A 25,154-nucleotide genomic window follows, 5' to 3' on the forward strand; every position below is an offset into this window, starting at 1 on the left:
AAACATGCAAAGGATTGTGAGATAAATCCTAAAAACTGGCACAAACCAGCCACCTGCCCCGCTCCACAAGTAAATAATGGTGGCAGCACCCCACCTGCCACTCTCCTGCCATGGCCAGCAGCAGCAGCCCTGAATGGGTGGCCAGTGTTGTAGGAGACAAGGGCAGTGCCGGGCAAGCAGGCAAGGAGCAGGGCGGGCGAGAAGCCAAGAACTGCGGGGGGGAGCGAGAGGAGGCTGCAGAGCTCCCTGAGGCTCCCTCTCTTGCTCGCTCCCTCCCTTTGTCTGGCCAACAGCCAAGAGGCAGCTGCCCGCACTCCCTCTGCTCCCTCCTCCTTCCCTAGCAGACTGCGACCTGGCTGGAGGCTGGCTTCAAAAAAAGTGCCGGAGCAATGCCCCGGCGCGACCTGCCACCACTACACCACTGGCTTGCAGTATTGGATTTTCTCAGAATTGAGGCTGGAATGGTAAGGCAAGGAAGGAGTGGGAATATGTGGGTTGGATAAGTATTAAGGGATGAGGAGATTGGGACTGGGATCCAGGGGGGATAGATAGGTGCCTAATGCAGAAAATACAGGAAACTTTCATCCAGCTTCTGAAATCTTTGTCCCAAATCCGCAGTAATAGACATTCAACAGATGGTGACCACACATCTCCAAACGTAGCCCCACAACCTTGATGGCTAGGGAGCGCAATTTTTTAATTAGTGATTGTAGAGATCTTCAGGAAATCAAATTTTGTTACCAGTTTCAGAATATGTATTGCCATTCTTCAAACATGCCTGGCTACTAAACCAAATGCAGACATCAGGCTGGAGAAAGGGAGCTGTCCTATCCTGGATGGCAGTGCTTGAATTAGAGAGGGTCCCGTATTTTGTGATGGGCCCTCTTAGCTACTGTTTTAGAAGGCTCGGTGGGGGGAATGATCCTCCCATCTACTCAAGGTCCTCTCTTGCCTGGATCTCTCTGCCATGTCTCTCTGTAGCTATTTGCCTAGCTGAATAGTGAAGTCTGCTCTCCAGCTCTGTATTGCTTTGTTTACTCACATTTGTCTATCCAGATCAGCTCATGTTTAATGCTTGAATCACTGGGTGGGTGGGGTGTCAGATGGGCCCTGGCTGGCCTGCTTACCTTTTGTGACAACCCCCTTAGCTCCTGATTAGAAAGCTATGGGGGCTGCTTTGATTTGGCTAAAATTGGGAGAAGAAAGAAATAGGGCTTATGGATTTCATGAAGAACCCTCATACCTTTCCCCCATAATTTGAAAACTGATTGTTTTTCCTCCGGGTGATTTTATTGGTTGGGTGGAGATGATAATTTGCAGGAGAAAAGGTGTAGTAAAGGAAAAATATTGAAAGCAATATTTTTTATTGGTACATATCACATACCATTTTTACAGCAAGGATTATGTTGGCCACACATTTATTTAGGTTATTGGTTGTTGCAAACAGCAGCAAGTTTGTCAATAACTCTCTTCAGATCCAGAGAGTTCGGCAACTTTTTTCAATCACCAGGATAGCAGTCTTCACCTGATCTCTTGTCATAAGGCTGTTCAGAAAATCCTGCAGCTCTCAAAGGTGCCTGGTGGAGGCATGCTCACATCAGTCACATATAATTTCTGCCATTCATGAAAGGCAAGTTTGCATATATCCAATAAATGGGTGGCTGCAGCAAATTGTCAACCTTGGACTTTGGCTCTTTTTCATACACTGTCCGATTACTTGGGTCAAGAGTTTCATTTCAGACTATTTGATCTCTGTATTAGCGATGGTGCCAAAATGTGGAATTGGGCAGGGTGTGCATGTTCTGGAACAAAACTATAAGCTGATTCCAGATCCTACTGGAGTTGGTACATAATGGGTTTGCCCCAGTGATGGCCCTTCTGGCTGCCAGACAACCCTTCCTCTTGGTGGTTCCCTCCCTGTCAAAGCTGATCTTCGTGAAGAGGGGGGTGCAGCCACAGTAGCGGGGGCTGGTGTGAAGGGCTTGTGGCCTCATTGTTAAAGGTTTGGGCATGTATGCAGAGCATCCAGTGTTACCAGAGATTGATCCAGGAAGCACTAGGAGCTCCACTTCCCAGTGGCACTGAACGTTCTGCATCCAAGACTTCAACTTGGAGACAACACTGGGCTTGAGACTTCCTTCTTGTGCCAGTCCTGGCAGAGTTGACTCATAAAGAGTGTTAGGATCATGTTGCAATGCCATCCAAATGTGCAGGGGAGATTGTCTGTCTCAGGGGTAGGCAACTTTGAAGGATTGCTGGTTTCACCCCAACAACCCTGCAAGGTAGACCAGGCCAAACGTGGCCACAAGTGTCCCCCCAAATTAACCCAGTAGCTCCCTTACAGGCCAATAGGCATTGTATTTAGTACTGAAGTTATTCAGGACACACCACACCAACTGGAAGTTGGGTAAATGTTTATTAGGGGGAAGGAACAAAGAGGAAGGAATAGGGAGAGGAAATTGTACAGGAAATTGTAAGCAAGGTACAAAACTCTAAGCAGAACCAGAAACTCCAAACACCAAGGCACACACTCCCAAGAGCAAAACAATAAAGCTAGCTAGTCTATCCTATACATACCAAACTATGGGCCTCCCAGGATAGCCATCAACCAGCAGCACACCCTAGTACCATCAGGGCCAAGAAGAGACACCTACCTCTTCCTTAGCCCTCCTTTCATTGCCCAGCCCTAGCAACCCAAGGCAGATTTGAAGCACCCAATCTCAACCCAGGCCCAGGACACCCCACTCCACCCTCCAAAGAGGTTGCAGCTTCCCACCAGGCACAGCTGTTACCATTTTCCCAATTAGTCCAAGCAAATTGTGGCCTTGAGCTATCGGGCTGAGAAAGAGCTAAAAACAATCAACCTCCAGGTGGCTGCTTCGTAGGTGGCTACCCCAGCGGCCCTCATGGCTCCTACTCTGTTAACCCATTCTTGACAGCAACCTGGCACCCTCTAGATCTTTTGGATAACAACTCCCATAATCCCCAACATTGGTAATACTGGTTGGGGCTTGTGGGAGTTGTATTCCAAAACATCTGGAGGGCCTACCCCCCGGACTATCTGAAAAAGGGCCCCTGCACACACACACCAGGTCTGTACATGGAGCACCCTTTACCCTATGTGTCCTTGCCAGACAGCTGGGATGGGGTGGGGCCTGGCCTCAGGCTTGCTTGCTGGAGGATTGTCTTCCTCACAGCTATTTTAGTTGGGTCCTGCTTGCTGGGTTAGAAGTTAAGGGAAAGAGGAAGAGAGGCTTAAAATAAAAAATTAAAACTTCCATTAGGCTTTTCAAGTATTACATGAAAAGTCAGATATTAATCTGCTGCGACTGCTGACTTGCAATGATTCATGAAGCAATGCTTTCTTCTGGTCAGATGTATCCAATAGTAGAAGGAGCAGCAGGAACTATTTTTGAGGGGTAAGTGTTACCCTCTCGAGTCATCCCTAAAACGCTAAGCCATGCTGGCTGGGGATCAGGGGAGTTGTAGTTCAACCCATCTGGAGGGCATCAGGTTAGGGAAGGGTATCCTAGAATTGAAGGCTTTCAGCATTTTATCTGGAAGATGACACTGAGACACCTGGGCTCATTCCTCTAATTTGGGCTCAATGAAGCATGGATTATAATATGCCGTCCTCTCTCTGTAGCCTCTCACCAGCCCTGCCGCTCTGGGGAGTTCATGTGCAACAGCGGTTTGTGCATTAATGCTGGGTGGAGATGTGATGGTGACTTTGATTGTGATGACCAGTCGGATGAGAAGAACTGCAGTGAGTACCTTGTGGGAGGGGCCTAATGTAGGAGTAACAGGAGGGGGTGACACTGAAGATAAGGGAGAGTAGAAGAGGAGAGTGTGAAGCCGACAGATCAGCTTGGCTAAATTGACCCATTTTTGTTTCCTTAGCGACATCTATGTGCACAGCCGACCAGTTCCGTTGTAAATCTAGCCGCTGTGTCCGCCTGTCTTGGCGCTGCGATGGGGATGATGATTGCACTGATAACAGTGATGAAGAAAACTGTGATACAGGTGAAAACCTGGAAAGCTTGCTGCTGCATTGCATTTCTTGTATTCGGGCTTCCATATTAGGCTTAGCTGTTGTTTATAATAATCCAGAATTAGAGATGGATCTCCAGATTTTGGTTTCAGCTACTAGATATCAGTATGTCCCGATCATCTACGTTAGCTATAAAAGCCACTGCTGTCTGTGACAGCAGAATCCCTTCTAAGGGAAATAAATTTTATTTCTTTGTTTATTATAATAAGCATTAAGGAGAAAACATGAAAGGGGCAGGAAAAATAAAACTGCAAGCAAGCTATAATTTTTCTGTTTATACTTTTTCCATCTGTCCCTTGAATTAACCAGTGAAACATTTGATACAGGAAACACAAAGTCTGATTACTTAGTACAGCCTTCTCCAACCTGGCATCCTCCAGATATGTTGGACTACAAGAGGTGTACAAAATGATGCATGGTGTGGAGAATGTGGACATTTTTCTCCCTCTCTCAAAATACTAGAACCTGGGGTCATCCCGTGTAGCTGATTGGTGGGAGATTCAGGACAGATAAGAGGAAGTACTTCTTCACACAGCGCGTAGTCAAATTATGGAATTCGCTACGACAAGACGGAGTGATGGCCACCAATTTGGATGGCTTTAAAAGGGGATTAGACAAATTCCTGGGGAATAAGGCTATCAATGGCTACTAGTTCTGATGGCTCTATGCTACCTCCAGTAACAGAGGCAGTAAGCCTATGTACACCAGTTGCCAGGGAATGTGGGTGGGAGGGTGCTGTTGCACCCATGTCCCGTTTTTGGGTTTCCCATCGACTGCTGGTCAGCCACTGTGTGAACAGAATGCTGGATTAGATGGACCCTTGGTCTGATCCAGCATGGTTCTTATGATATTCTTAACTACCACCATCTCCAGCCAGCACAGGCATTCTGGTTGGGGATGGTGGTAGTTGTAGTCCACCACATCTGAAGGGTGCCAGTTTGGGGATGGCTGCTTTAGAAAATGAGATAGAGGACTGAAACTGTATATTCAGGACAGTGTTCGGGGCCTCTTCACATGTTTATTTCTCCCAGCATCAACATCCAAGTGGTGGATTTAAGGGCATCTTCATGAATGGTGTAGATAGGTTTCGTAATACTCAGCTAACCTTTTAGCATGGAACAATATACATAGTAATATCCAAGACTTACACTTATTCTGGATCCAATGCATCTGTATCTGTATCTTCTTGTAATGTAGGTAGAGGCTATACTATTAACCAGTATTCTCTTAGTGATGGATGGGTGTCTTAGGAATGATCAGCCATTTGGGGTATTATTAAATATGAACTGCCAGTTACAGGAAAGAAATGCCAAAACAGTTGTATGTTGAAGCACATTCATATAGAACCTCCAATAAGCTCTTTGCCCTGATGACGTATATTTAATGTCTGCTTTAGAAATTTATTTTTTAAATGTTTTTATTTGCCTTTCCAAAGAATGCTCAAAATAAATACAACCAGAGCAATAAATAATAAGTAGTAATGTAATCTTGTTAAAGACAATCCTCATGGCAAACAAGCCAAAACAAACCTCATTCACTTGATGCTTAACGGAAGAGACAGAATGAATCTGTATGTGTTGAATGCATATACAATGGAGGATCTTCATTAAAGGAACTAAGGCCCGTGCTAAATATTGGGAGTAAGGCTCTGGAATCTTGTGGAACGTGGCTGCAAATGGAAAATAAACTATATTACCATCCCTTACTATCTCTCACTTTTCCGTCTTCCCTTTAGGAAGTCCCCAATGTGCGCCTGACCAATTTCTTTGTCGGAATGGACGCTGCATTGGCCAAAGAAAGTTGTGCAATGGTGCAAACGACTGTGGAGATGGCAGTGATGAGAGCCCTGAACAAAACTGCCGTAAGTCTCTCCCCCCACCCCCACCTCCAGTTGCGCATGATTTATTTTGGGAGTCAGTCCTAGAGGCACAACAGGCTGCAAGGTGAGATTCCACATATGTTGGGAAAAGGTATTTTGGGGGAGATGAGCTAGCCCTCTGACAGAGCAGTGGGGAGATTAAAAAAAAGTCCCGTACCTTCCTTGTGTACAGGTATCTATGTGTACAGGTCTCTAGAGCAACGATGCAGCTAGGTGTACTACTGAAAGTTGGAGGCGCGCTTTATGACCTCACCTGTGGCATTTCCATTCTTCTCCATCATGAGAGCTTACCACTTAAGAAATCAAGATACAAGAGGGAAAGCAAGGCAGAGCATATGCCCATCTCTGACTGTTGTGACTATTTTCTTGTTAATGTTGATTAGGAGCCCATTATCTCTGAGGAAGAAATCAGTAAGGGATCAGTAACGTCCCATGGCAAGCGACGCTAACAAGAAAAGGAGTCCAAGATGGGGAGCTTTTAAAAAGGGAAATTCTCAAGGCACAATCACAAACAATTCCAACAAGAAGAAAAGGTGGAAGACAACAGAAGAAGCCAATGTGGCTTCACAAAAAGCTTAGGGATGACCTGAAAACAAAAAAGGACACATATAGGAAGTGGAAAGAAGGCCAAGTAACAAAGGAAGAGTACAGGCAGATAGCACAGAATTGCAGGGATGGCGTCAGGAAGGCTAAAGCTGAGAATGAGCTGAGGTTAGCAAGGGATGCTAAAAACAACAAAAAGGCTTTCTTCAGCTATGTGCATAGTAAAAGGCAGAGGAAAGAAATGGTGGTTCAGCTGTTAAATAAGGATGGCAAAACGATAACAGATGACAAAGAAAAGGCAGAGGTGCTCAATTCCTACTTTGGCTCAGTCTTCTCCCAAAAGAGGGTCTATGACCCCCCTGGCAAAGGCGAAGTACAGGCGGAAGGGGCAGGATTGCAGCTTGAGATCAATAGGCATATGGTCAAGGAACACCTAATTACTTTGAATGAGTTCAAATCTCCAGGGCCAGATGAACTGCATCCTAGAGTAATAAAGGAACTGGCAGAAGAACTGTCAGAACCGCTGTCTATTCTCTTTGAGAAATCATGGAGGACGGGGGAAGTGCCAGATGACTGGAGGAGGGCTAACGTTGTACCTATCTTCAAAAAGGGTAAAAAGGAGGAACCTGGGAATTACAGACCAGTCAGTCTGACATCAATCCCTGGGAAAATTCTGGAGCAGATGATAAAGGAATCCATCTGGAAGCACCTTGACAACAATGCCGTGATTACTCGAAGCCAACATGGATTTGTCAAAAACAAGTCCTTCCAGACAAATCTGATCTCATTTTTTGATCAAGTCACCTCCCTTGTAGACCGTGGGAATGCTGTAGACATCATATACCTCGACTTCAGCCAGGCTTTTGACAAAGTGCCCCATGATCTCCTGATGAGCAAACTAGCTCAAAGTGGGCTAGATGAAACAACGATCTGGTGGATCCACAGTTGGCTACAGAATTAGACTCAAAGAGTGCTTATCAATGGGACCCTCTCAAACTGGGGAGAAGTAATGAGTGGGGTACCGCAGGGCTCAGTCCTGGGCCCAGTGCTCTTCAACATTTTATTAATGACTTGGAGGAGGAGGTGCAGGGAATGCTGATCAAATTTGCAGATGACACAAAATTGGGCGGGATAGCTAATACTTTGGAAGACAGAAACAAAATTCAAATTGATCTGGATAGACCGGAGCGCTGGGCAGAAAACAACAGAATGACATTTAATAGGCATAAATGCCAAGTTCTGCACCTAGGAAAAAGAAACCGAATGCACAGTTACAAGATGGGGGATACGTGGCTCAACCACACTACAAGCGAGAAGGATCTTGGAATTGTTGTCGATCACAAGCTGAATATGAGCCAACAATGTGATGTGGCTGCAAAAAAGGCAAATGCTCTTTTGGGCTGCATTAATAGAAGCATAGCTTCCAAATCCCGGGACGTACTAGTTCCCCTCTACCCAGCACTGGTTAGGCCTCATCTGGAGTACTGTGTCCAGTTCTGGGCACCACACTTGAAGAAGGAGGCAGACAAACTGGAGAGGGTTCAGAGGAGGGCAACAAAGATGATCAGGGGACTGGAAACAAAGCCCTATGAAGAGAGACTGAAAGAACTGGGCATGTTTAGCCTTGAGAAGAGAAGACTGAGGGGAGATATGATAGCACTCTTCAAGTACTTGAAAGGTTGTCACAGAGAGGAAGGCCAGGATCTCTTCTCGATCATCCCAGAGTGCAGGACACAGAATAATGGGCTCAAGTGACAGGAAGCCAGATTCCGGCTGAACATCAGGAAAAACTTCCTGACTGTAAGAGCAATACGACAATGGAACCAATGACCTAGGGAGGTGGTGGGCTCTCCCACACTGGAGGCCTTGAAGACGAGGCTGGACAGCCATTTGTCAGGGATGCTCTGACGGATTCCTGCATTGAGCAGGGGGTTGAACTCGATGGCCTTGTAGGCCCCTTCCAACTCTACTATTCTATGATTCTATGATTCTAAGAAAAGGAAAGCAGTTGCTATAGAATGGAGAGGGAGAAATGGGTGACTGTTGGAAAGAGAGCAGGAAAGAAGGCGGGGGAAGAAAGTAGGAGAGAAGAGGCACTGAAAGGTGAATCAAGGGGTCTTCCTAGCGGCCTTAGAAGTCTCCCCTCCCAATATTGTTTTCTCAGATCCTGGAGCATGCTCTGTGGGAGTAAGAGAGCAGCAGCTTGTAGAAGGGAATGGCCCAAGGCATGTTTATTTAGGAATCCTAGCAAGGTTCCTGCTTGGAAAGAGGAATCTTTCTTTTTCTGAAGAAGCAAGGAACAGCTCTGTCCATGAAACATAGCATGCCTCTTTCCCTCCTTAGGATCAACTTGCCAGTCCTGGGGCTTCTGATATCAGTTTAGCGAAAGAGCAGCTGCTTTGTGAGTTACCGTTACTTTCCGCTCCATGTTCGTTCCACAGGTCCTCGAACTGGAGAGGAAAATTGTAACCTCAACAATGGGGGCTGTGCCCAGAAGTGTCAGATGACTCGAGGGACAGTGCAGTGTACCTGCCACACAGGCTACAGGCTCCTGGAGGATGGCAGGTCATGTCATGGTGAGCAACCTCAAGGCTTAGCACATCGATTGGCAGAAACTTGAATAGCTACAAACAGAATGGCTGTGGAATTTAGATTCAGGCTCAGACTCTGGCCTGGCCTATATCCTAGCACTGCCAGAGACTAGGAGTTAAATAAGTTCAAGGTCAATTACATAATTGCTTTGGGGCTTCCCACATGCTCCTGTGCTGCTTGTTCACTGGGCTGAAAGGCCTATTGATGTGATTGAGTTTTTAGGTCCTTTCCCTTCTTACTACATTCATAATGTACTGAGCAGAAAACTGACCAGAGTGTGGAATCCAGAGCTGAAGGATCTGGCTAGTCCCGTTTGTACATTTAAAAACTTGGTGACTCTCTCCCCTTGTCCTGTTCCAGATGTGAATGAATGTGCAGAGGAAGGTTATTGCAGCCAGGGGTGCACCAACAACGAGGGTGGTTTCCAGTGCTGGTGTGAGCAAGGCTATGAGCTTCGCCCAGACAAGCGCAGCTGTAAAGCACTGGGTAAGAAGGAATTCTCAGCTCCTGTGGCCAGATCACCTTTTGTGGTGTTGTCAGACTGTCGTTACCTAGAAGCTGCAGCTGTGACTGATAGTATATTGCTGGGTATATTGCTGGCTAGTTTAGGGCATCAGTTTCTATTTGGCATTTAATCCTCAGCTGCTTCTTGCACCATAGACCAGACTGATGCTCTCCCTTTCTCTCTCCCCTTTCTGTATTCTCCTGTTGAAAATAGAAAATGGATGCATTTGAAGGTGATGGTGGTGGATCTATACAGGTGTGCTTTGGGCATTTTAGCAGACAGTTGTGCATCAGATAGGAGACAATGAAGCCGACGTAAAAAAACAAAAAAACCTGAAAATGAGCACGTGATTACACTTTAGCAAATGTTTGTTTGAGGCTGCTGAGGGCTGAGCCCTGAGAGATTTGCATGTTCAGATGAGGTTTTTATGTTGTTGGGGTTTAGATATGCTGATTCATCTGATTCCTGAGGAGCCATGTGGCACTTATGCCAGTTCCTGGCACTAGCCCAACAGCAAGGGCTGTGGATTCAGACTTCAGCAAAACAGAGCAGTTGTGGGGTCGGCCTGGGTGGCGTGGCTCACGTGCCAAATGCACTCAATGTAGTTTGACTCTTTGAGGATTCTGCTTCCCACATTTCTGACTACGCATTAAAATCCCACATCAGAGTTGGGGAAGCTGTGTCAATACGTTTAGAGTAACGTTAGCATGAATGCTTTAGTTGCGTAACGTTTCTGTGTTTGTTTTATAGTCGTGTACTGACTCTGTGTTGTCATTATGAAGGTGTTGATGTCCATCCTTACCAGCCTCCTTTCTTTCATCTGTCTTGTCTATGTCTTTCAGGGCCAGAGCCTGTGTTGCTTTTTGCCAATCGCATTGATATCCGGCAGGTCTTACCCCACCGCTCAGAGTACACCTTACTCCTGAACAACCTAGAAAACGCCATTGCCCTTGATTTCCACCATAGCAAGGAGCTGGTGTTCTGGTCTGATGTCACACTGGACCGCATCATGAGGGCCAACCTGAATGGCAGCAATGTGGAGGAGGTAGTATCTACAGGACTAGAGAGTCCAGGTGAGCATCTTCAATGATTCCAGAGTCACGGGGAGTAGAAACTGTGACTATATAAACATGGATAGGGAGTGATGGATGCCATAAAGGTCCCTAAACTAGAAATTTTGCTGTCTGCAAGGGATAATGGAAGACTCTGTTCCCATTTTCCTTTAGTGGAACAGAAAGGCCATACTCATTGCTTAGTGGGACTCTTTTTGTTGCACAGCCTACACTAATCACAGGCTTCCTTTCTCCCTTTGGTCCTAGGTGGACTGGCCATTGACTGGATCCATGACAAGTTGTATTGGACAGACTCTGGGACATCTCGCATTGAAGTGGCAAACTTGGATGGCACCCACAGGAAGGTGCTCCTTTGGCAGAACCTAGAGAAACCTCGTGCAATTGCTCTTCACCCTATGGAGGGGTGAGTGAGGGATGATTATGGGTTTCCATCTTATTTTCCCTGTTGAAACCTACTGCGCTGAAGCTAGCCAAATTCATTGGGTTGGATCCAGAGTTGCCCTTCTACAAATGGAAGAGCTCCTTCCATTTGTGGAAGGGAGGAACATTCAGCAGAGGCTTCCCCTGGGGGCGGCGGGGGGGGGGGGGTTAGGCAATTTTGCCAGTTCCCCCTTTGCCCTACAACCCCCCATGTCACCTCCCTCCCCAGTGTTCAGGAGGGTCCCCCAACCCTCTAGAGCAGCTTTCAAGGGGGCTTCACGTGAAGGAGGGGTCATGGCTCAGTGGCAGAGCACCGGCTTTGCGTGCATAAGGTATCAGGTTCAATTCCCGGCATCTCCGGGTAAGGCTAGGAAAGAATCCTGCCTAAAACCCTGGAGAGCCGCTGCCAGTCAGTGTTGACAGTACTGAGCTGGGTGGACCAAGGGTCTGACTCAGTACAAGGCAGCTTCCTATGTTCTGAAGGAGGAATCAGGAAAAAACAAAACAAAACCCTCCTGAGCCACCCCGTCCAGCAGGAGCATCTTGTGAGTGGAATTCTGCTTAAAGAAACTCTGGATGCTAGATATTGCACTGAGCAGTGAGACCCTTCTCACTGCCCAATGACTTACAGGACTCCTTCTATCTGTACTACAAACTATTTTACCATAGATAGTGGTGTGCAAAGTTTATGCAGGCAAGTGGTGTGCAAAGTTTATGCAGTGTGGGCTTGTTTGGGCCTTGAAGAGCTGCAGCCTGAATCTATAGCCCTTCGTTGCTATTGGCTGCCCCAGCTGGTTTAGCCCTTCGCCTTTAGATTGCTGAAGCTGTTCTGGTGAGCAATGCCTATTATTCTCGAAGGATCCTGGTTTTCCAGAATTCACACTTTTCTGTTCTCCAACAGCACCATCTACTGGACAGATTGGGGAAATACCCCTCGCATTGAATACTCCAACATGGATGGCTCCAATCGGCGCATCATTGCTGACACTCATCTTTTCTGGCCAAATGGGCTAACCATTGACTATGCAGGGCACCGGATGTACTGGGTTGATGCCAAACATCATGTTATTGAGAGGGCTGACTTGGATGGACAGAACAGGAAGGCTGTTATTAGTCAAGGTGAGATAAAGAAATTGGGACTGCTGGCTCCTGAACTAAGAAAGTCAAAGACAAAACAGCATATACACTGTGCATCCCACCTGTGCCTTGTATGGTTAATTGTATTAGGCAAGGGTAGCAATAAGTAAGGCTGGTGCTCAGCTCCTGTACTAGAGAAAGTGGAGTTTGCACCATTGGGTCATGTAGAAAAAGAACGCAGTGTGTGCAATTCGTTCACCATCGTTCATGCTTGCTTATGCAAACTGTATTTCTTAATTCCATCTCTTCTCATTAAATCAGCATGGATTTAGCTTAGTCGTCTTTTCGTTTTTTCCTTGGAGTGTGATTCCTCAGGCCCCATGTCCGGAGTTGGCACCATCAGTCAGGTTGCCAAGGGCCCACTGTCTACACGGCCACCAACCCAAAATGCCACAGAGGCCCAGTTTTTTCAGCACTGGTGGCTAGGTGATTGTGGCTGGTGCCCACCATTTTAATTCCTACACAATACCTTTGGGGCCCTGGCATGGTGTCGCTCCAGAGCGACGATACTTCGAGGCCTCAAGAGACATTGTGGGGAATTAAAATTGTGAGAGCCAGCAGCAGAACTTGCTAGTGAGACCAGCTTTTATTTTGCCCTTTTGCTGCCGCTGCACCTGCCTACCATCACCAAGGGGAGGGCGCTGCAGGTGTTGCCACCAAAGGACCCACTGGGGAAGGGGTGGCTGAGTGCACCCATTCTGAGCTTCATACGCATCCTCTTAATAAATGTAGCTCTTGATGGAATGGGTTAGATGTGGCTGTGCCTACTCTCTTAGTAGGAGACACCTTCAGGGTTGGGGACGGAAGCTGCCTTGGAAAGAGTGAGGCGGTACCTTCTCTGGAGGCTCAGAATTACCCATGTGCTTGTATTGGACTCTTGCTGCAGGTCTTCCACACCCTTTTGCCATCACAGTCTTTGAAGACAGCCTGTACTGGACAGATTGGCATACCAAGAGTATCAATAGTGCCAACAAATTTACTGGCAAGAATCAGGAGATCATCCGCAACAAGCTTCACTTCCCCATGGATATCCACACACTGCACCCTCAACGCCAGCCAGCAGGTAACTGAAGAGGGGAAAGGGATATTATGACCTCCACTCTCTGTCTAAACAGGGATATGTTTGCACTGCTGTGCTGCTAAAACATGGGGATATTAACTCATGGGCTGAAAAAAATATGGTATTCAGATCTATGGTATTCACTTCTAGAATCTGTGGCCTAATAGAATTTTGGGTGTGTTAGCTTTCATTTTAACCCCGCCCCTCCCTCCAGGGCTTTCTAGGTGAAAAGAAGCTGGAAAATAAACAAAGTCAAGTGTTTGAAATGTCCAAAAGTATCCCATATTTACTTTGATTCCAGATCTCTTAATTCTAAGGGGCTAAATCAGGATTCTGAATATATGGGTAGAGCAACTTCAGGGATCTTGATCACACTGACTAACCTTGAAGATTCAAGCTGTAGTGGGAGATGGTACTTAACCACTGTCCGTGGCTTGGCACCTACTGTGCTAAAGCTAATCATGTGTAAGGAGGATATTTACATTGGTTCCAGCCTTCTGGCTAATGTTGCACATCAAGTCTGTTGCTCCATGTAGAAGAGGGGATGGAGAACCTCCAGCCTGTGGGCCAGATACAGCCTCCATCCAGCCCCTGCCCTTTATCCCCGATCAGAGATACATTGCAAAACATAAGAATCGCCCTGTTTGATCAAATCAAATGTCCATGTTTAGTGCAGTCCTTACACTCTCAGTTGTAACTCATGTAAAGGCTGTATTCCTAGGTCAGTGTTCATAGAGTTACAGCTATAATCCATCATTTTGTCACCAGCAGTGATCCGTCAGATGCCTATGGAAGCCCTTAAGCAGGGTATGATGGCATCATCTGATAATCCATATATAATTGTGGCTTGCAGCCAGATGGGTATTTCTGGACAGCAATCCTTACGAATACTTTTAACAGTTAATTCTTTTCCCTCTGCTGGCTGTGGGGGACCAGTGAAGTGTGACTGCAATATAATAAATAATATAATAAATATAATAAATAATTAACAGCAATTTTTATTGTTCATATTTCACCATCATAGTACTGAAGAAAAAAAATATGTATTAAAAGTTACATTATCCCAGGACAGTGAAATACCAAGCATCCAATATATGAGCAGGCCAGAGAGTTTTGTCATAAGACAAAAAAAATGATTAAAAAAAATGTATTCAGCCAGAAATAAAGCAGAATAAAATTTAATATTTTAAAAGGATCAGTAGCAGGAGTTTGCATTATAGGAATCTTTTTAAATTTGTGTGTGTGCGTGCACACACACAAACAGATACAGATCAAAGCAGTTATTCTGAAGGAGGCCTCTTTATAACTTTGACTCTCTCCCATATGCCAGCTAATGCCCTTGTTTGCTCTACTCATTTCCTTATATGTGGTTGTCTTTGGCTATTTGAGCAGGGAGAAATCGTTGTGGAACAAACAATGGGGGCTGCACTCACCTGTGTCTACCGAACAACAAGTCTTATACCTGCGCCTGCCCCACAGGCTTTCGGAACACCAGCAGCCACACCTGTGCCCAGAGTAAGTGCAATAGAGAATATGTGCCTTGATGCATGTGCATTCGTGGGGGGGGGGGGGCAGGGGGGAAGAAAGAGACTGGAGGCTTGCAGCAAAATAAAAAATAAAAGCAGACTTCCTGTTAGAAATTACTGGGGAAGGGACTGATGATAAAAAATGACCAGCATTGTAATGTGTTTATGTAAATTGATGGCAGAGCTGCATTTGGAATACTGTATTTAGTTCTGTTTGCATCTCAAAATGAATATCATGCAGCTGGAAATGATGCAGAAAAGAGCTAGCAGAATGATCAAGGGGTTAGAGTACGTTCCCTTCAAGGAAAGGCTAATAGGTTTGAGGCTTTTTAGCTTAGAAAAAAAGAATGTCCTATGATTTTTTTTGTTAAATTGAAAAGTGGGCTACAGATATCTTAAACAAGTAAAAAAGAATGCTGGTGAAACATGACACAGGTTTATAAAATGGTGTGGAGAAGGTGGAGAGAGAAAATGTGGATAAAGGGGATACTAGAAGTCAGGGTCACCCAGTGGAATCACTTGTCGGTAGGCTCAGGGCATGCAAGAGGAAGGAGTTCACACAATAAAGAGTTAACTTACAGTCTTTATTGCCACAAAATGTGGTGATGGCCATTGGCTGGGTTGGTTTTTAAGAGGGGCTTAGCCAAATTCACAGAGGATAGGTTAATCCACGCCTAATAGCCATGATGACTACATGGAGCCTCCAGCTTCAGAGGCAATGTACCTTTGAATAACAGTTGCATGGGCAAACAACAGGAAGGTGCTTTTGTCTTCATGCCCTGTTTGTGGGCTTCCCAGAAGCATCTATCTGTCCACTGTTGGAAACAGTATACTGGGCTAGCTGGACCCTTAGTCTAACCCAGCGGGGCTCCTTTATTCTTATTCCTGATTTTTATTTAAGGGACTGGGGACTGAATGCTTCTCCCTCCAGTTTTAGAATGATAGAACTACCAGTCCAGTTTACTTTGTGCCATACATACTTGCTCCCCTTGGGGACATGTTTTCCAGTCATACGCCCTCCTCTGTTCTCATCTTCAGAGCCCTTTCCCAGCAGTACAGGCTCACTCCCTTTCTACTCCATGCCTACTTGCTAGCGACACCTGCTCTGGCCCCACCCCCATTGTGTGATGATCTTATAAATCCCATGTAGAGGGGCTGTGGCTGCGGCAGAGCGTAGATGTAACCAGATAATTTTCTGTGTCTGTTACCATGTTGTTGAACTTAGAGAAATTAAAAGAAGACCTTTCGACCTTTGATCAGGTCTTGACAAGTTCCTGCTTTTTGCCCGAAGGATGGACATCCGTCGTATCAGCTTCGACACAGAAGACCTGTCTGATGATGTCATCCCCTTGGCTGATGTGCGCAGTGCTGTGGCTCTGGACTGGGATGCAAAGGATGATTATGTCTACTGGACAGATGTCAGCACTGATTCCATTAGTCGGGCAAAATGGGACGGAACAGGCCAGGAGGTAATATGTTTTCAAATGGAGAGGCACTGGACTGAGATGATATTAGTAAGATCAAGCTTCTTCTGTCTCCTGGTTTGGGGGCCTCATTTTTTCAAACAGCATCCTGGGCATACTTTGGATAATTTTAAATATCCAGGACTTTTAATTTAATTTAAATTTAATTTAATTGCCTCAGATTTTTGAGAAGGTTGTGCTCATTTGTATGATGACAATCTTCATCTCACTCATTTGCCCTATGGCACAGATACTTTCATTGCACTGTTTGATTGTATACCTTAAACTCTCTCTTTCTGTCCAAAGGCACTGAGGATGGCACTCACGTGCCAGTATGCAATAAAACTTTTAAAACTATAAAAGTTAATCAGACAAACGTTTTAAAAACACAAATTAAAAACAATTAATTTTTAAAACTTATTTCCAAAACAACACTTTTTTTTTTGAGCCATCCTTTCTGGGTGGCCTACGATTTACCATCAAAACAGCCAGATGGTGGCTTGCCAGGTCTTAGTTTGGCCTGTTTCCATCTCTTAGATGTAGCAGTTCAATTAATTCTGGATCTCCCCATTCTGACCACTCCACCCCACCCTAAATGAATGTTGCTAGTACAAGTTTGTGTTGCTGGAAGGGACAAAACAGTGAGTCTGGTAAGAAGACTACTCTCCCTTAAGATTCCTTTTTGTTTTTGTTTCTTGCTAGGTTGTAGCAGATAGCAGCCTGGAGAGTCCGGCTGGTCTGGCTATTGATTGGGTCACCAACAAGCTGTACTGGACAGATGCAGGTACTGAAGCCCACTGTTCTGTGCAAGAGGTCACCTGCTACATCTAAAAGCTCATTAGTTTCTGGAAGATTGCTTTCCAAATTCCAAGTGGCCCATCCTGAAGATGCATGTTTGGAAGTATGAATAATATCTCCCCACAGACAGCATGATGATCATGTTTTTATAATATTCCATCCTCCTATGGACAGTAGACACAATGGCGATTTACTAGAAATTCAGGGAATAAGTTCCATAATTTGGGAAAGGAAAGTTCTGGAATAGGAAATCTCCCCAGGACATCCTCTAAGGGCTGCACACATGTCCTTGCATGCCATTTCAAACTAAAGTGAATGCTTACCTTTCACCTTCATCCTATACTGATTTACTCAGGTTAGTTTTTACCGTCAGTCAAATCAACTGGTAAAGCTTTTCCTCTGTTGCATCATTTCAAGCTGTGGGCTGAGGATTACATGTTTGAATGCTTTCCCATAAGGGTGGGGGTGGGGGAGAGAACTCTGCACAAAGAAAGCTAGCGTGTTCAGGTAGAGGGGTCATTCAGCCTAGCTTTCTCCCTGACATGCTGCTTTTCTGTGTACAAAGAGTTCTCCCTCCCTCCCATGGGAGAGCATTCAGACAGACAACTCTTCACCCGTGCCTGACGTGATACAGTTCAGGAAAAATTTTACTACTTGATTATGCTTATAGCATAAACTCGCTCTCTGTTGCACTGGTTTTAGTGGAACGTGCTTCCATTTAAGGATGCTTAGAAATGCTGGCTAGTTGATCAAGAGTTTGAAGAGGAAACTAGACCGAGGAATACTTCTCAGGACTGCTGAGCACGTCTGCTTGCCCATAGTTCCTGTTGGCCTTCCTATTGGGGTGAGAAGATGGGAGTGGAGTGGAGGCTGCTCTTCTGCAGAGTTGGTTCTCTTTTGTGATCTTTCCTGGGTTCTGGAGGCTTATGATCTTTCTGTCCCCACCTCCTCTTAATCTGTGCAGGAACAGACCGGATAGAGGTGTCCAACACGGATGGGACGATGCGGACTGTGCTGATCTGGGAGAATCTAGACAGACCCAGAGATATTGTGGTGGACCCTGTTGGAGGGTGAGGGTGTCTTTTCTCTGGCAATCACATAGTAGTCATACCTGTGTCCTTGTGCTTCAATGCTTCGTGCCCTGAAAGGTGTCCACTGCAATTTCTGAAAGGACTGAAAAGGGAGGCCTGGATGCTGATGCCAATGGCCTTCTTAAAACAGCAGGAGCAGAAGGGATCAGTCCAGCTGTAAGAACCCTCCATGCCCAACTTCCTGAGCCAACTAGTTGATATAATTGAACATTATGCGCCACAAGCAGAAAGCAAAAGGGGCCAAAGTGTGCCATGTTAAAGGTGCCTGCAGGACAAGGTGCAATCTCAGTAAGGCAGCTACAGATGGGTCAAGCACTTTGGCAGTGTCACGTGTGTCAGAGAAAATAAAACTAACTAACCTGCAGTGGCCTTCTACTAAGTCAGTTAAGGATGTTTTCTGACCACAAATATGGACATAACTTAATCTACTGAATCTCCACCCCGAAAAACAAAAGTTCTTAGGTTTTTAACATAGATCCACTACCTCTGATAATTCTGTCTCTGGCTATGACCACTTGATATCTCCTGCTTTCACTACCTGAAAGGCAGGTTGCTGTGAAAGCAGCTTCCCATATACATGTGGCATATCACGCTGGTGTTAGATTTCTTTCACACTGAATAGCCATCTCTTCTTTCCATACCTGTGTTACAAATCTGAAGTTATTCAATTAAGGTTTATCAGTTTACTTTGGAGTAAAAGCAATATAAAAGACTGTTTGGCCCCTTACTCTTCCCTTTCTCTTCACATTGATTTGTAAATTATCTAGCAACAACCAGGTTAATCTCCAAAAAAAGAGTTTGTGTTGTTTTACTGATCCACAGCATGGTTTGAGGATACATGGTGGAGCCACCTTGCTGAAGCTAAGCAGGGTGGATCTGGTCTGTGCCTGGATGGGAGACCACTATGGAACTCCATTCAGTTCTGAGATGGAAGAAAGGCGGGACATAAATATTCTAAATAAATAAATAAGCTGAAAAGTCAGTTTGGGTATATTATGTCCTTCAAGAGTTGTTGATGCCATACACAAAGGAAGTGTCAATACTGTGCCTTAAAGCTTTTAGCCAATTGGACCTTAATGTACTCTTATCAGGTGGCTAAGTGCAAGCAAGGCAATGACCTTTCTTTTCGTGCAAGCAGAGCTGGAAAAGCTGCTGCTTCCATTGATATTTGGGAAATTGGAGAGAAATGTGTGAAATTCTATGGTTCCATATTTGTGCAGAAGAGAAGACCTTGTACAACAGGACTATTGATGATGGGATATTTTGCCAGCCTTTTTGGCACTTTCTTTGTCTGGGGTCTTAAAGTAGGGGGTGCAGATTCTGTTTTTTAGTAGCAGCTAGCAAAGTTGAAAGCATGTGGGCAGTTTGCTCGTGGAGTTTGCTGGCAAACAAAATGCTGACATGAATAAGGGACAGCAGTGATACACTATTTTCTGGGGTTGTCTACAGGTTCATGTACTGGACTGACTGGGGGGCTAGCCCAAAGATTGAGCGTGCAGGCATGGATGCCTCTGGTCGCTTGGTGATCATCTCTTCCAACCTGACCTGGCCCAACGGACTAGCCATTGACTACGAGTCTCAGCGTCTGTACTGGGCAGATGCTGGCATGAAGACAATCGAGTATGCTGGTCTAGATGGCAGTGACAGGAAGGTAAGAAAGCTAAGTTGAAATGAAGGCTTCTGGGAAAGAATGAATAATTCGGAGACACATACAGTTATTTGGGGATAAAATGTAAATGTTGCCATTTGCAGCTTGCTTCTGTTCTTCAGAATAATTTGGCTGCTATGTCTGAAGAGTCAAATGAACTTACTTCTGAGTGAAGATGTATGAGGAGAGAGAGGAGGCTGCATTGGTAGGACACCTTGCACCTCTACACATCGACCAATCCCTTTGGTCATTGCAGCCAGGCCATTAGTTTTTAAAGCTTGTTTATTTCTGGAGGTTGGTTGATGGTGTGCTTAGACATAAACCTTGTAATTTTTCCGGATTTTGCTTTTGGGACTGACAGGTGTTGATTGGAAGCAATCTGCCTCACCCATTCGGACTTACTCTTTATGGACCTCGGATCTACTGGACTGATTGGCAGGCAAAGAGCATCCAGAGTGCTGACAAAAGGACAGGGCACAATCGTGAAACTCTGCAAGACAACCTGGAGAATCTTATGGACATTCACGTCTTTCACCGACACAGGCCTCCAGGTACACAGAGGATTACCGTGTCTAGATGTGAGGGTGTGCAGTCCCTTGCTTCTGGGCACAGCCTACAACTAAAGAGATTGTCCAGGCTTCTTCCTCGTGCCATATTCTGAAAGCACCCATTGTCCCAGCAGAAAGTCTAACCCAAAGCATATGTGATTTGAATCCTGTGTAACTACTTCCATGGAAAGTGCTCCTCTACCCAATTAACACCTATAGAATATTGAAGATTGCTACCACTCCTGACCTCTTCCTTGTGATGCATTGTTTTGTTCTTTTTCAGTACACACACCATGCAAAGTTAATAATGGTGAATGCAGTCATCTTTGCCTCCTGGCCCCTCTTCCTAAAGGTTACAGCTGTACTTGTCCCACTGGTATCAACCTACAACCTGATGGCAAAACTTGCTTACCAGGTAGGTCTCCACTTTCTATATGGTTCCTCCTTCTGTTTGGTCCCTATAGCAGTTGGATCTCCTAAGCCCCACATTCTCCTTCTGATAGACCTCCAAGTACAAATTTTGGGGAATTTGATGTTCAAATTACAAGCATGGGAAATGCATGAAGTACTTCTGAATACCTAAATGAATATACCTGCAGTTTCTGGATGGCTAATCATGTTCAAAATAGCAGATTCTCTGCTTATGCCACAAAGAAGCATGAAAGATACACATCCAGGATTTTAGAGCTTTAGAGCTGTAACTCTTGCTTGTGTTCTTTCATCCCATGTCCCCTGTGGTCATACAATTATGGTCTATAATAAGTCACTTGGTGACATCCTTAGCTGAAATGTTTTCCTAGGGCCTTTATTTTTTGTTGTTGTTGTAAAGATAATCTTTGTCCCTCTAAAGTCCTTGTTGCCTCTTGGATAGGTTAGAGGTGGCATTTATGAAATGATGCTCCTGAGACTGCTGGCTGAACTGCACTGCTTGCCACTAATATTGTCCTGTCTTCAACTCTGCAGGGATGACCAGCTTCCTAATCTTTGCTAGGAGGGCAGACATTCGCCTAGTTTCACTTGACATTCCATATTTTGCCGACGTAGTTGTCTCAGTCAACGTTACCATGAAAAACACCATTGCCATTGGAGTGGATCCTCAGGAAGGTCTGAAATGTTATCTATTTAGCCATTTTAAGTCCTGATTAGTTCAGAGCTACTGCTGACTTGTCAGTGAAGGAATTTTCATTACTGGATGATAATTTGGAGAGAATACTGCAGATGTTCCTTTTCTCCCCAAGACCTCTCCACTATATGCTATGATGATTAACGGGCAACAAGGGTACCTGAATCTCAGCTATAGTTTCACTGACCTTCCCCAATGCTTCTGAAATACATTGCTATAGGTTTTGGTTTTTAAAAAAACGCTCTTAACACTTGTTAGGGGTTGGCTAAGAATTGGTCGTTAGTAAAATGCTTCAAATATCCCTAAACAAATCTCTTATGCTCTTATTCATTAATGTGCTAAAAGGTAACTTTGCAAATAATTTCAAGGCTATTGCTATATTACATATAGCTTCTGCCCTGATAAAGAGCACATCTGGATGGCATGGTGTGTTTCTTCAGTAAATCCCCTGTGCTGCAGTGACAGGTAGCATTGCCATTGTATTTTTTTAAATATGTTTTTAAGGAGGTTTAACAGGAGGCTGACAGAAGCTTTGGCCATCACTTACCTCCTTGTTAAGGGAAGCATTTTCTGCTAATGGCAGTTCTTTCTGGATTTCCCTGCTCTAAGCTGTAGCAAACACTGGGTGCCTGTGTTTAAGATTTTCTGTGCCACAAGGCTGTCTCAGCAGGAGTAGGAAGAATTCCTTTTTTGGATGGCAAAGTTCAGTATCCTCCATGTTAGATCATGGTGTTTGCTCTAGCATTGTTGGCTTCACAAAATGGGGAAGATACAGAGAGTTAATTAATGAATTAATAGCTTCCTTTCCTGTGATGCTGGATTCTGCCAGGGATGCCTTTGTACGGCTTGCTACTAAAGTATTTTTAGGTGTCTGTGATCTACCAAGGGAATTTTTGTTTAAGGAGATGTTACCAATGTTCTCCTATTTCCTCATTAGGAAAGGTGTATTGGTCAGACAGCACACTGAGGAAGATCAGCAGAGCTGCCCTGGATGGCTCCCAGTATGAAGATATCATTACCACAGGTAATTGCTGCTTTGCCAGAATTTCCCACACCTCCTCCAAGCTGCATTCAGAGAGAAAACATTTTGGATGATTACAGTCTTATTACCATTGGCTCCTGTGAGTTTACAAATGGAATTCGTAGGACTGTAGGTGGTGAGAAATACCTAGGATAACCTGTGGATACTTTTGAGGAGGAAATTATTTATTTATTACAATTATTTATATGCCACCTTTCAGGATACAAATTTTACCAAGGTGGCTTACAAGTAACATAAAAAGAATACAATTACAATAAACTATATTAACCAATTAAAAAAGGAAACAACCATTGGGATCCTTCCCTCAGGACAATTGGTAGAAGAGGGCCCTGGGGCAGGGAGGGTCCAGTTGGAACAGGAGCAGGTGTCTGGCGTCATCTTCATCCACCTCCCTCTGTCCTGAAGTCCTTCCCATGGGGCTCTTTATGGTAGATGGCCTTGTGGAGGGAGAGGGGCAGTCCAGCTGGCAGGCCCTGAGGTCTTTGCTTGCCTCTCTTCCCTGGAATTCATCTTGCAAGGAAACTGAAGATTGTAAACTGTCAGATGGGCTACAAGAACAATGACATTGTTACAACTATGCTTTCTTCTTAGGGTTGCAGACCACAGATGGATTAGCAGTGGATGCTATCGGTCGCAAAGTATATTGGACGGATACAGGAACCAATAGGATTGAAGTGGGTAACCTGGATGGGTCAATGAGGAAAGTTTTGGTATGGGAAAACCTGGACAGCCCAAGAGCAATTGCATTGTATCATGAAATGGGGTGAGTGGAATGTCTTTTTTTCAAGGGAGAGACAGATGATATGGGAATAAATAATACATTGGCTTTTCAATTCATTTGACTTCTTCTATTATTAGGGTTATGTATTGGACAGATTGGGGTGAGAACGCCAAGCTGGAACGAGCAGGGATGGATGGCACTAACCGCATGGTCCTTATCAACAACAACCTGGGATGGCCAAACGGACTAGCTGTGGATAGGGCAGGATCCCAGCTCCTCTGGGCTGATGCACATACTGAGGTTGGAATTGACGTGTGGAGTGGGGAATGGTATTTGGGGTGAAATTTGAAACGTTACGTCTTGGGGAAGGGATGGGGTAGAAGTGATTACAGAATCCTTGGGAAATAAGAATGAATTTCTACATGCATGTTCAGCACTCAGTGACTGCAGCATCTCTTGATGACTTTCATCTCTGAAACACCCATCATGAATCAAATGCCAAAGGCAAGGCTCTCATGTTGCCTGTTGTTGTTCAGTCGTTAAGTCGTGTCCGACTCTTTGTGACCCCATGGACCATAGCACGCCAGGCCTTCCTGTCCTCTGCTCTCTCCCGGAGCGCGCTCAAGTTCATATTCATTGCATCGGTGATGCTATCTAACCATCTCATCTTCTGCCGTCCCCTTCTCCTTTTGCCTTCAGTTGCCTGACATGACCTCAAATACTGATCAGGTTTGGACCCACAACAAGCCGCAGGACCCACAGGTGCCATGTTGCATATGCAACCCCTGCTTAAACTACCCTCACATAACCCTAAAACAGACCATGGGTTATGTGAGGGTTGTTTAACTATCACATAACCCATGTTTGCTGGGTTTGTATGACACGGGATTGCATATTACGGTGGCTGCATGTGTCACAGCCTCACTGTGGGTTAAATAACCCACAGTGGGCTGTCGTGTCATGTGAACAGCTCCACTATGTTTCAGTAGAGGCTGCTTACATGTCGCTTGACAAATGGTAACTAAAAAGTAATCAGATGAAGAGATACCAAGTGATGTGTATATGCATGTGAGTCAAATTTAAGATTTAAGATATGGCTGCCTGCATAGCTTTCTGGGACTCTTTTCAGGTCTTTAGATATTTTCTTTCTCTCCGAAAAAGAAAATAGAAGCTAATCCCATCTCTTCTCTTCAGCGTATTGAGGCTGCAGACCTGAATGGTGCAAACCGCCACACCCTGCTCTCTCCAGTGCAACACCCTTATGGCCTCACTTTACTGGATTCCTACATCTACTGGACTGATTGGCAAACACGCAGCATTCACAGAGCTGACAAGGCTACTGGTGCTAATGTCATCCTGGTCAGGGCAAACCTGCCTGGCCTAATGGACATCCAGGCTATTGACAGGGGGCGTCCTCTTGGTACGTTTTCAGATTTTCCTTCAAGCCAAAGTTCCAGAATCATGGCTAGAAGATGAGGAGAGGGTGTGGGAAATTGCCCTGATTTTGCTGGAATGCCTCCCAGATATTATTCACTGCAATATTTTAATTCTTGGCATTTCCTCCTCAAGATTTGTGATTTTTAAGTCAGCATGCTTACTTGGCCTCTGTGCCTCTTCTGCAGGTCTTGCGCCATTGCCTAACCCTTGCTACTTGAGCTCTATAAAACCCCAACAAACCACCAAGACTACTTGCAAGCCTTCAGTCTCATTTGAACTAGCTTTCCTGTTATCTTCACACTCATAATCTTCTTGTGTTCCTGCTCTGTGACTTGATGTAGTTGCCAGAAGCTCATCTTGTTATCTCTCTGATAGGGCTGGGATTTTTCAAACGTTTGGTAATGCATTGTTGGTGCCATTGAGATAGTAAATGATAATGCAAAATTAAAACCCTCTGCCAATTATCTGGCTCATCATCTTGGGAGGGCAACAGGATT

The 25,154-nt window shown here is 45.1% G+C and overlaps 1 protein-coding gene across 1 annotated transcript in view; it reads left to right on the forward strand.

The window, feature by feature from the left end:
* Positions 1 to 25,154, forward strand: part of LRP4 (LDL receptor related protein 4) — a 154,534-nt gene that overhangs the window by 114,737 nt on the left and 14,643 nt on the right. The window contains exons 7-27 of the mRNA XM_084849984.1: positions 3,647 to 3,766; positions 3,901 to 4,023; positions 5,787 to 5,912; positions 8,915 to 9,049; positions 9,426 to 9,551; positions 10,413 to 10,643; positions 10,890 to 11,046; positions 11,965 to 12,182; positions 13,087 to 13,263; positions 14,653 to 14,775; positions 16,047 to 16,255; positions 16,952 to 17,033; positions 18,012 to 18,117; positions 19,588 to 19,789; positions 20,148 to 20,337; positions 20,618 to 20,749; positions 21,298 to 21,438; positions 22,395 to 22,481; positions 23,091 to 23,262; positions 23,358 to 23,520; positions 24,415 to 24,640. Coding sequence (XP_084706110.1) covers positions 3,647 to 3,766; positions 3,901 to 4,023; positions 5,787 to 5,912; positions 8,915 to 9,049; positions 9,426 to 9,551; positions 10,413 to 10,643; positions 10,890 to 11,046; positions 11,965 to 12,182; positions 13,087 to 13,263; positions 14,653 to 14,775; positions 16,047 to 16,255; positions 16,952 to 17,033; positions 18,012 to 18,117; positions 19,588 to 19,789; positions 20,148 to 20,337; positions 20,618 to 20,749; positions 21,298 to 21,438; positions 22,395 to 22,481; positions 23,091 to 23,262; positions 23,358 to 23,520; positions 24,415 to 24,640 — 3,246 coding nt within the window. The remainder of the gene's footprint in view (positions 1 to 3,646; positions 3,767 to 3,900; positions 4,024 to 5,786; positions 5,913 to 8,914; positions 9,050 to 9,425; positions 9,552 to 10,412; positions 10,644 to 10,889; positions 11,047 to 11,964; positions 12,183 to 13,086; positions 13,264 to 14,652; positions 14,776 to 16,046; positions 16,256 to 16,951; positions 17,034 to 18,011; positions 18,118 to 19,587; positions 19,790 to 20,147; positions 20,338 to 20,617; positions 20,750 to 21,297; positions 21,439 to 22,394; positions 22,482 to 23,090; positions 23,263 to 23,357; positions 23,521 to 24,414; positions 24,641 to 25,154) is intronic.

Source organism: Heloderma suspectum, chromosome 1 (genome assembly GCF_057233095.1).
Source record: "Heloderma suspectum isolate Gila_16-S chromosome 1, 16-S_ref, whole genome shotgun sequence".
Classification (NCBI taxonomy): Eukaryota; Metazoa; Chordata; class Lepidosauria; order Squamata; family Helodermatidae; genus Heloderma; species Heloderma suspectum.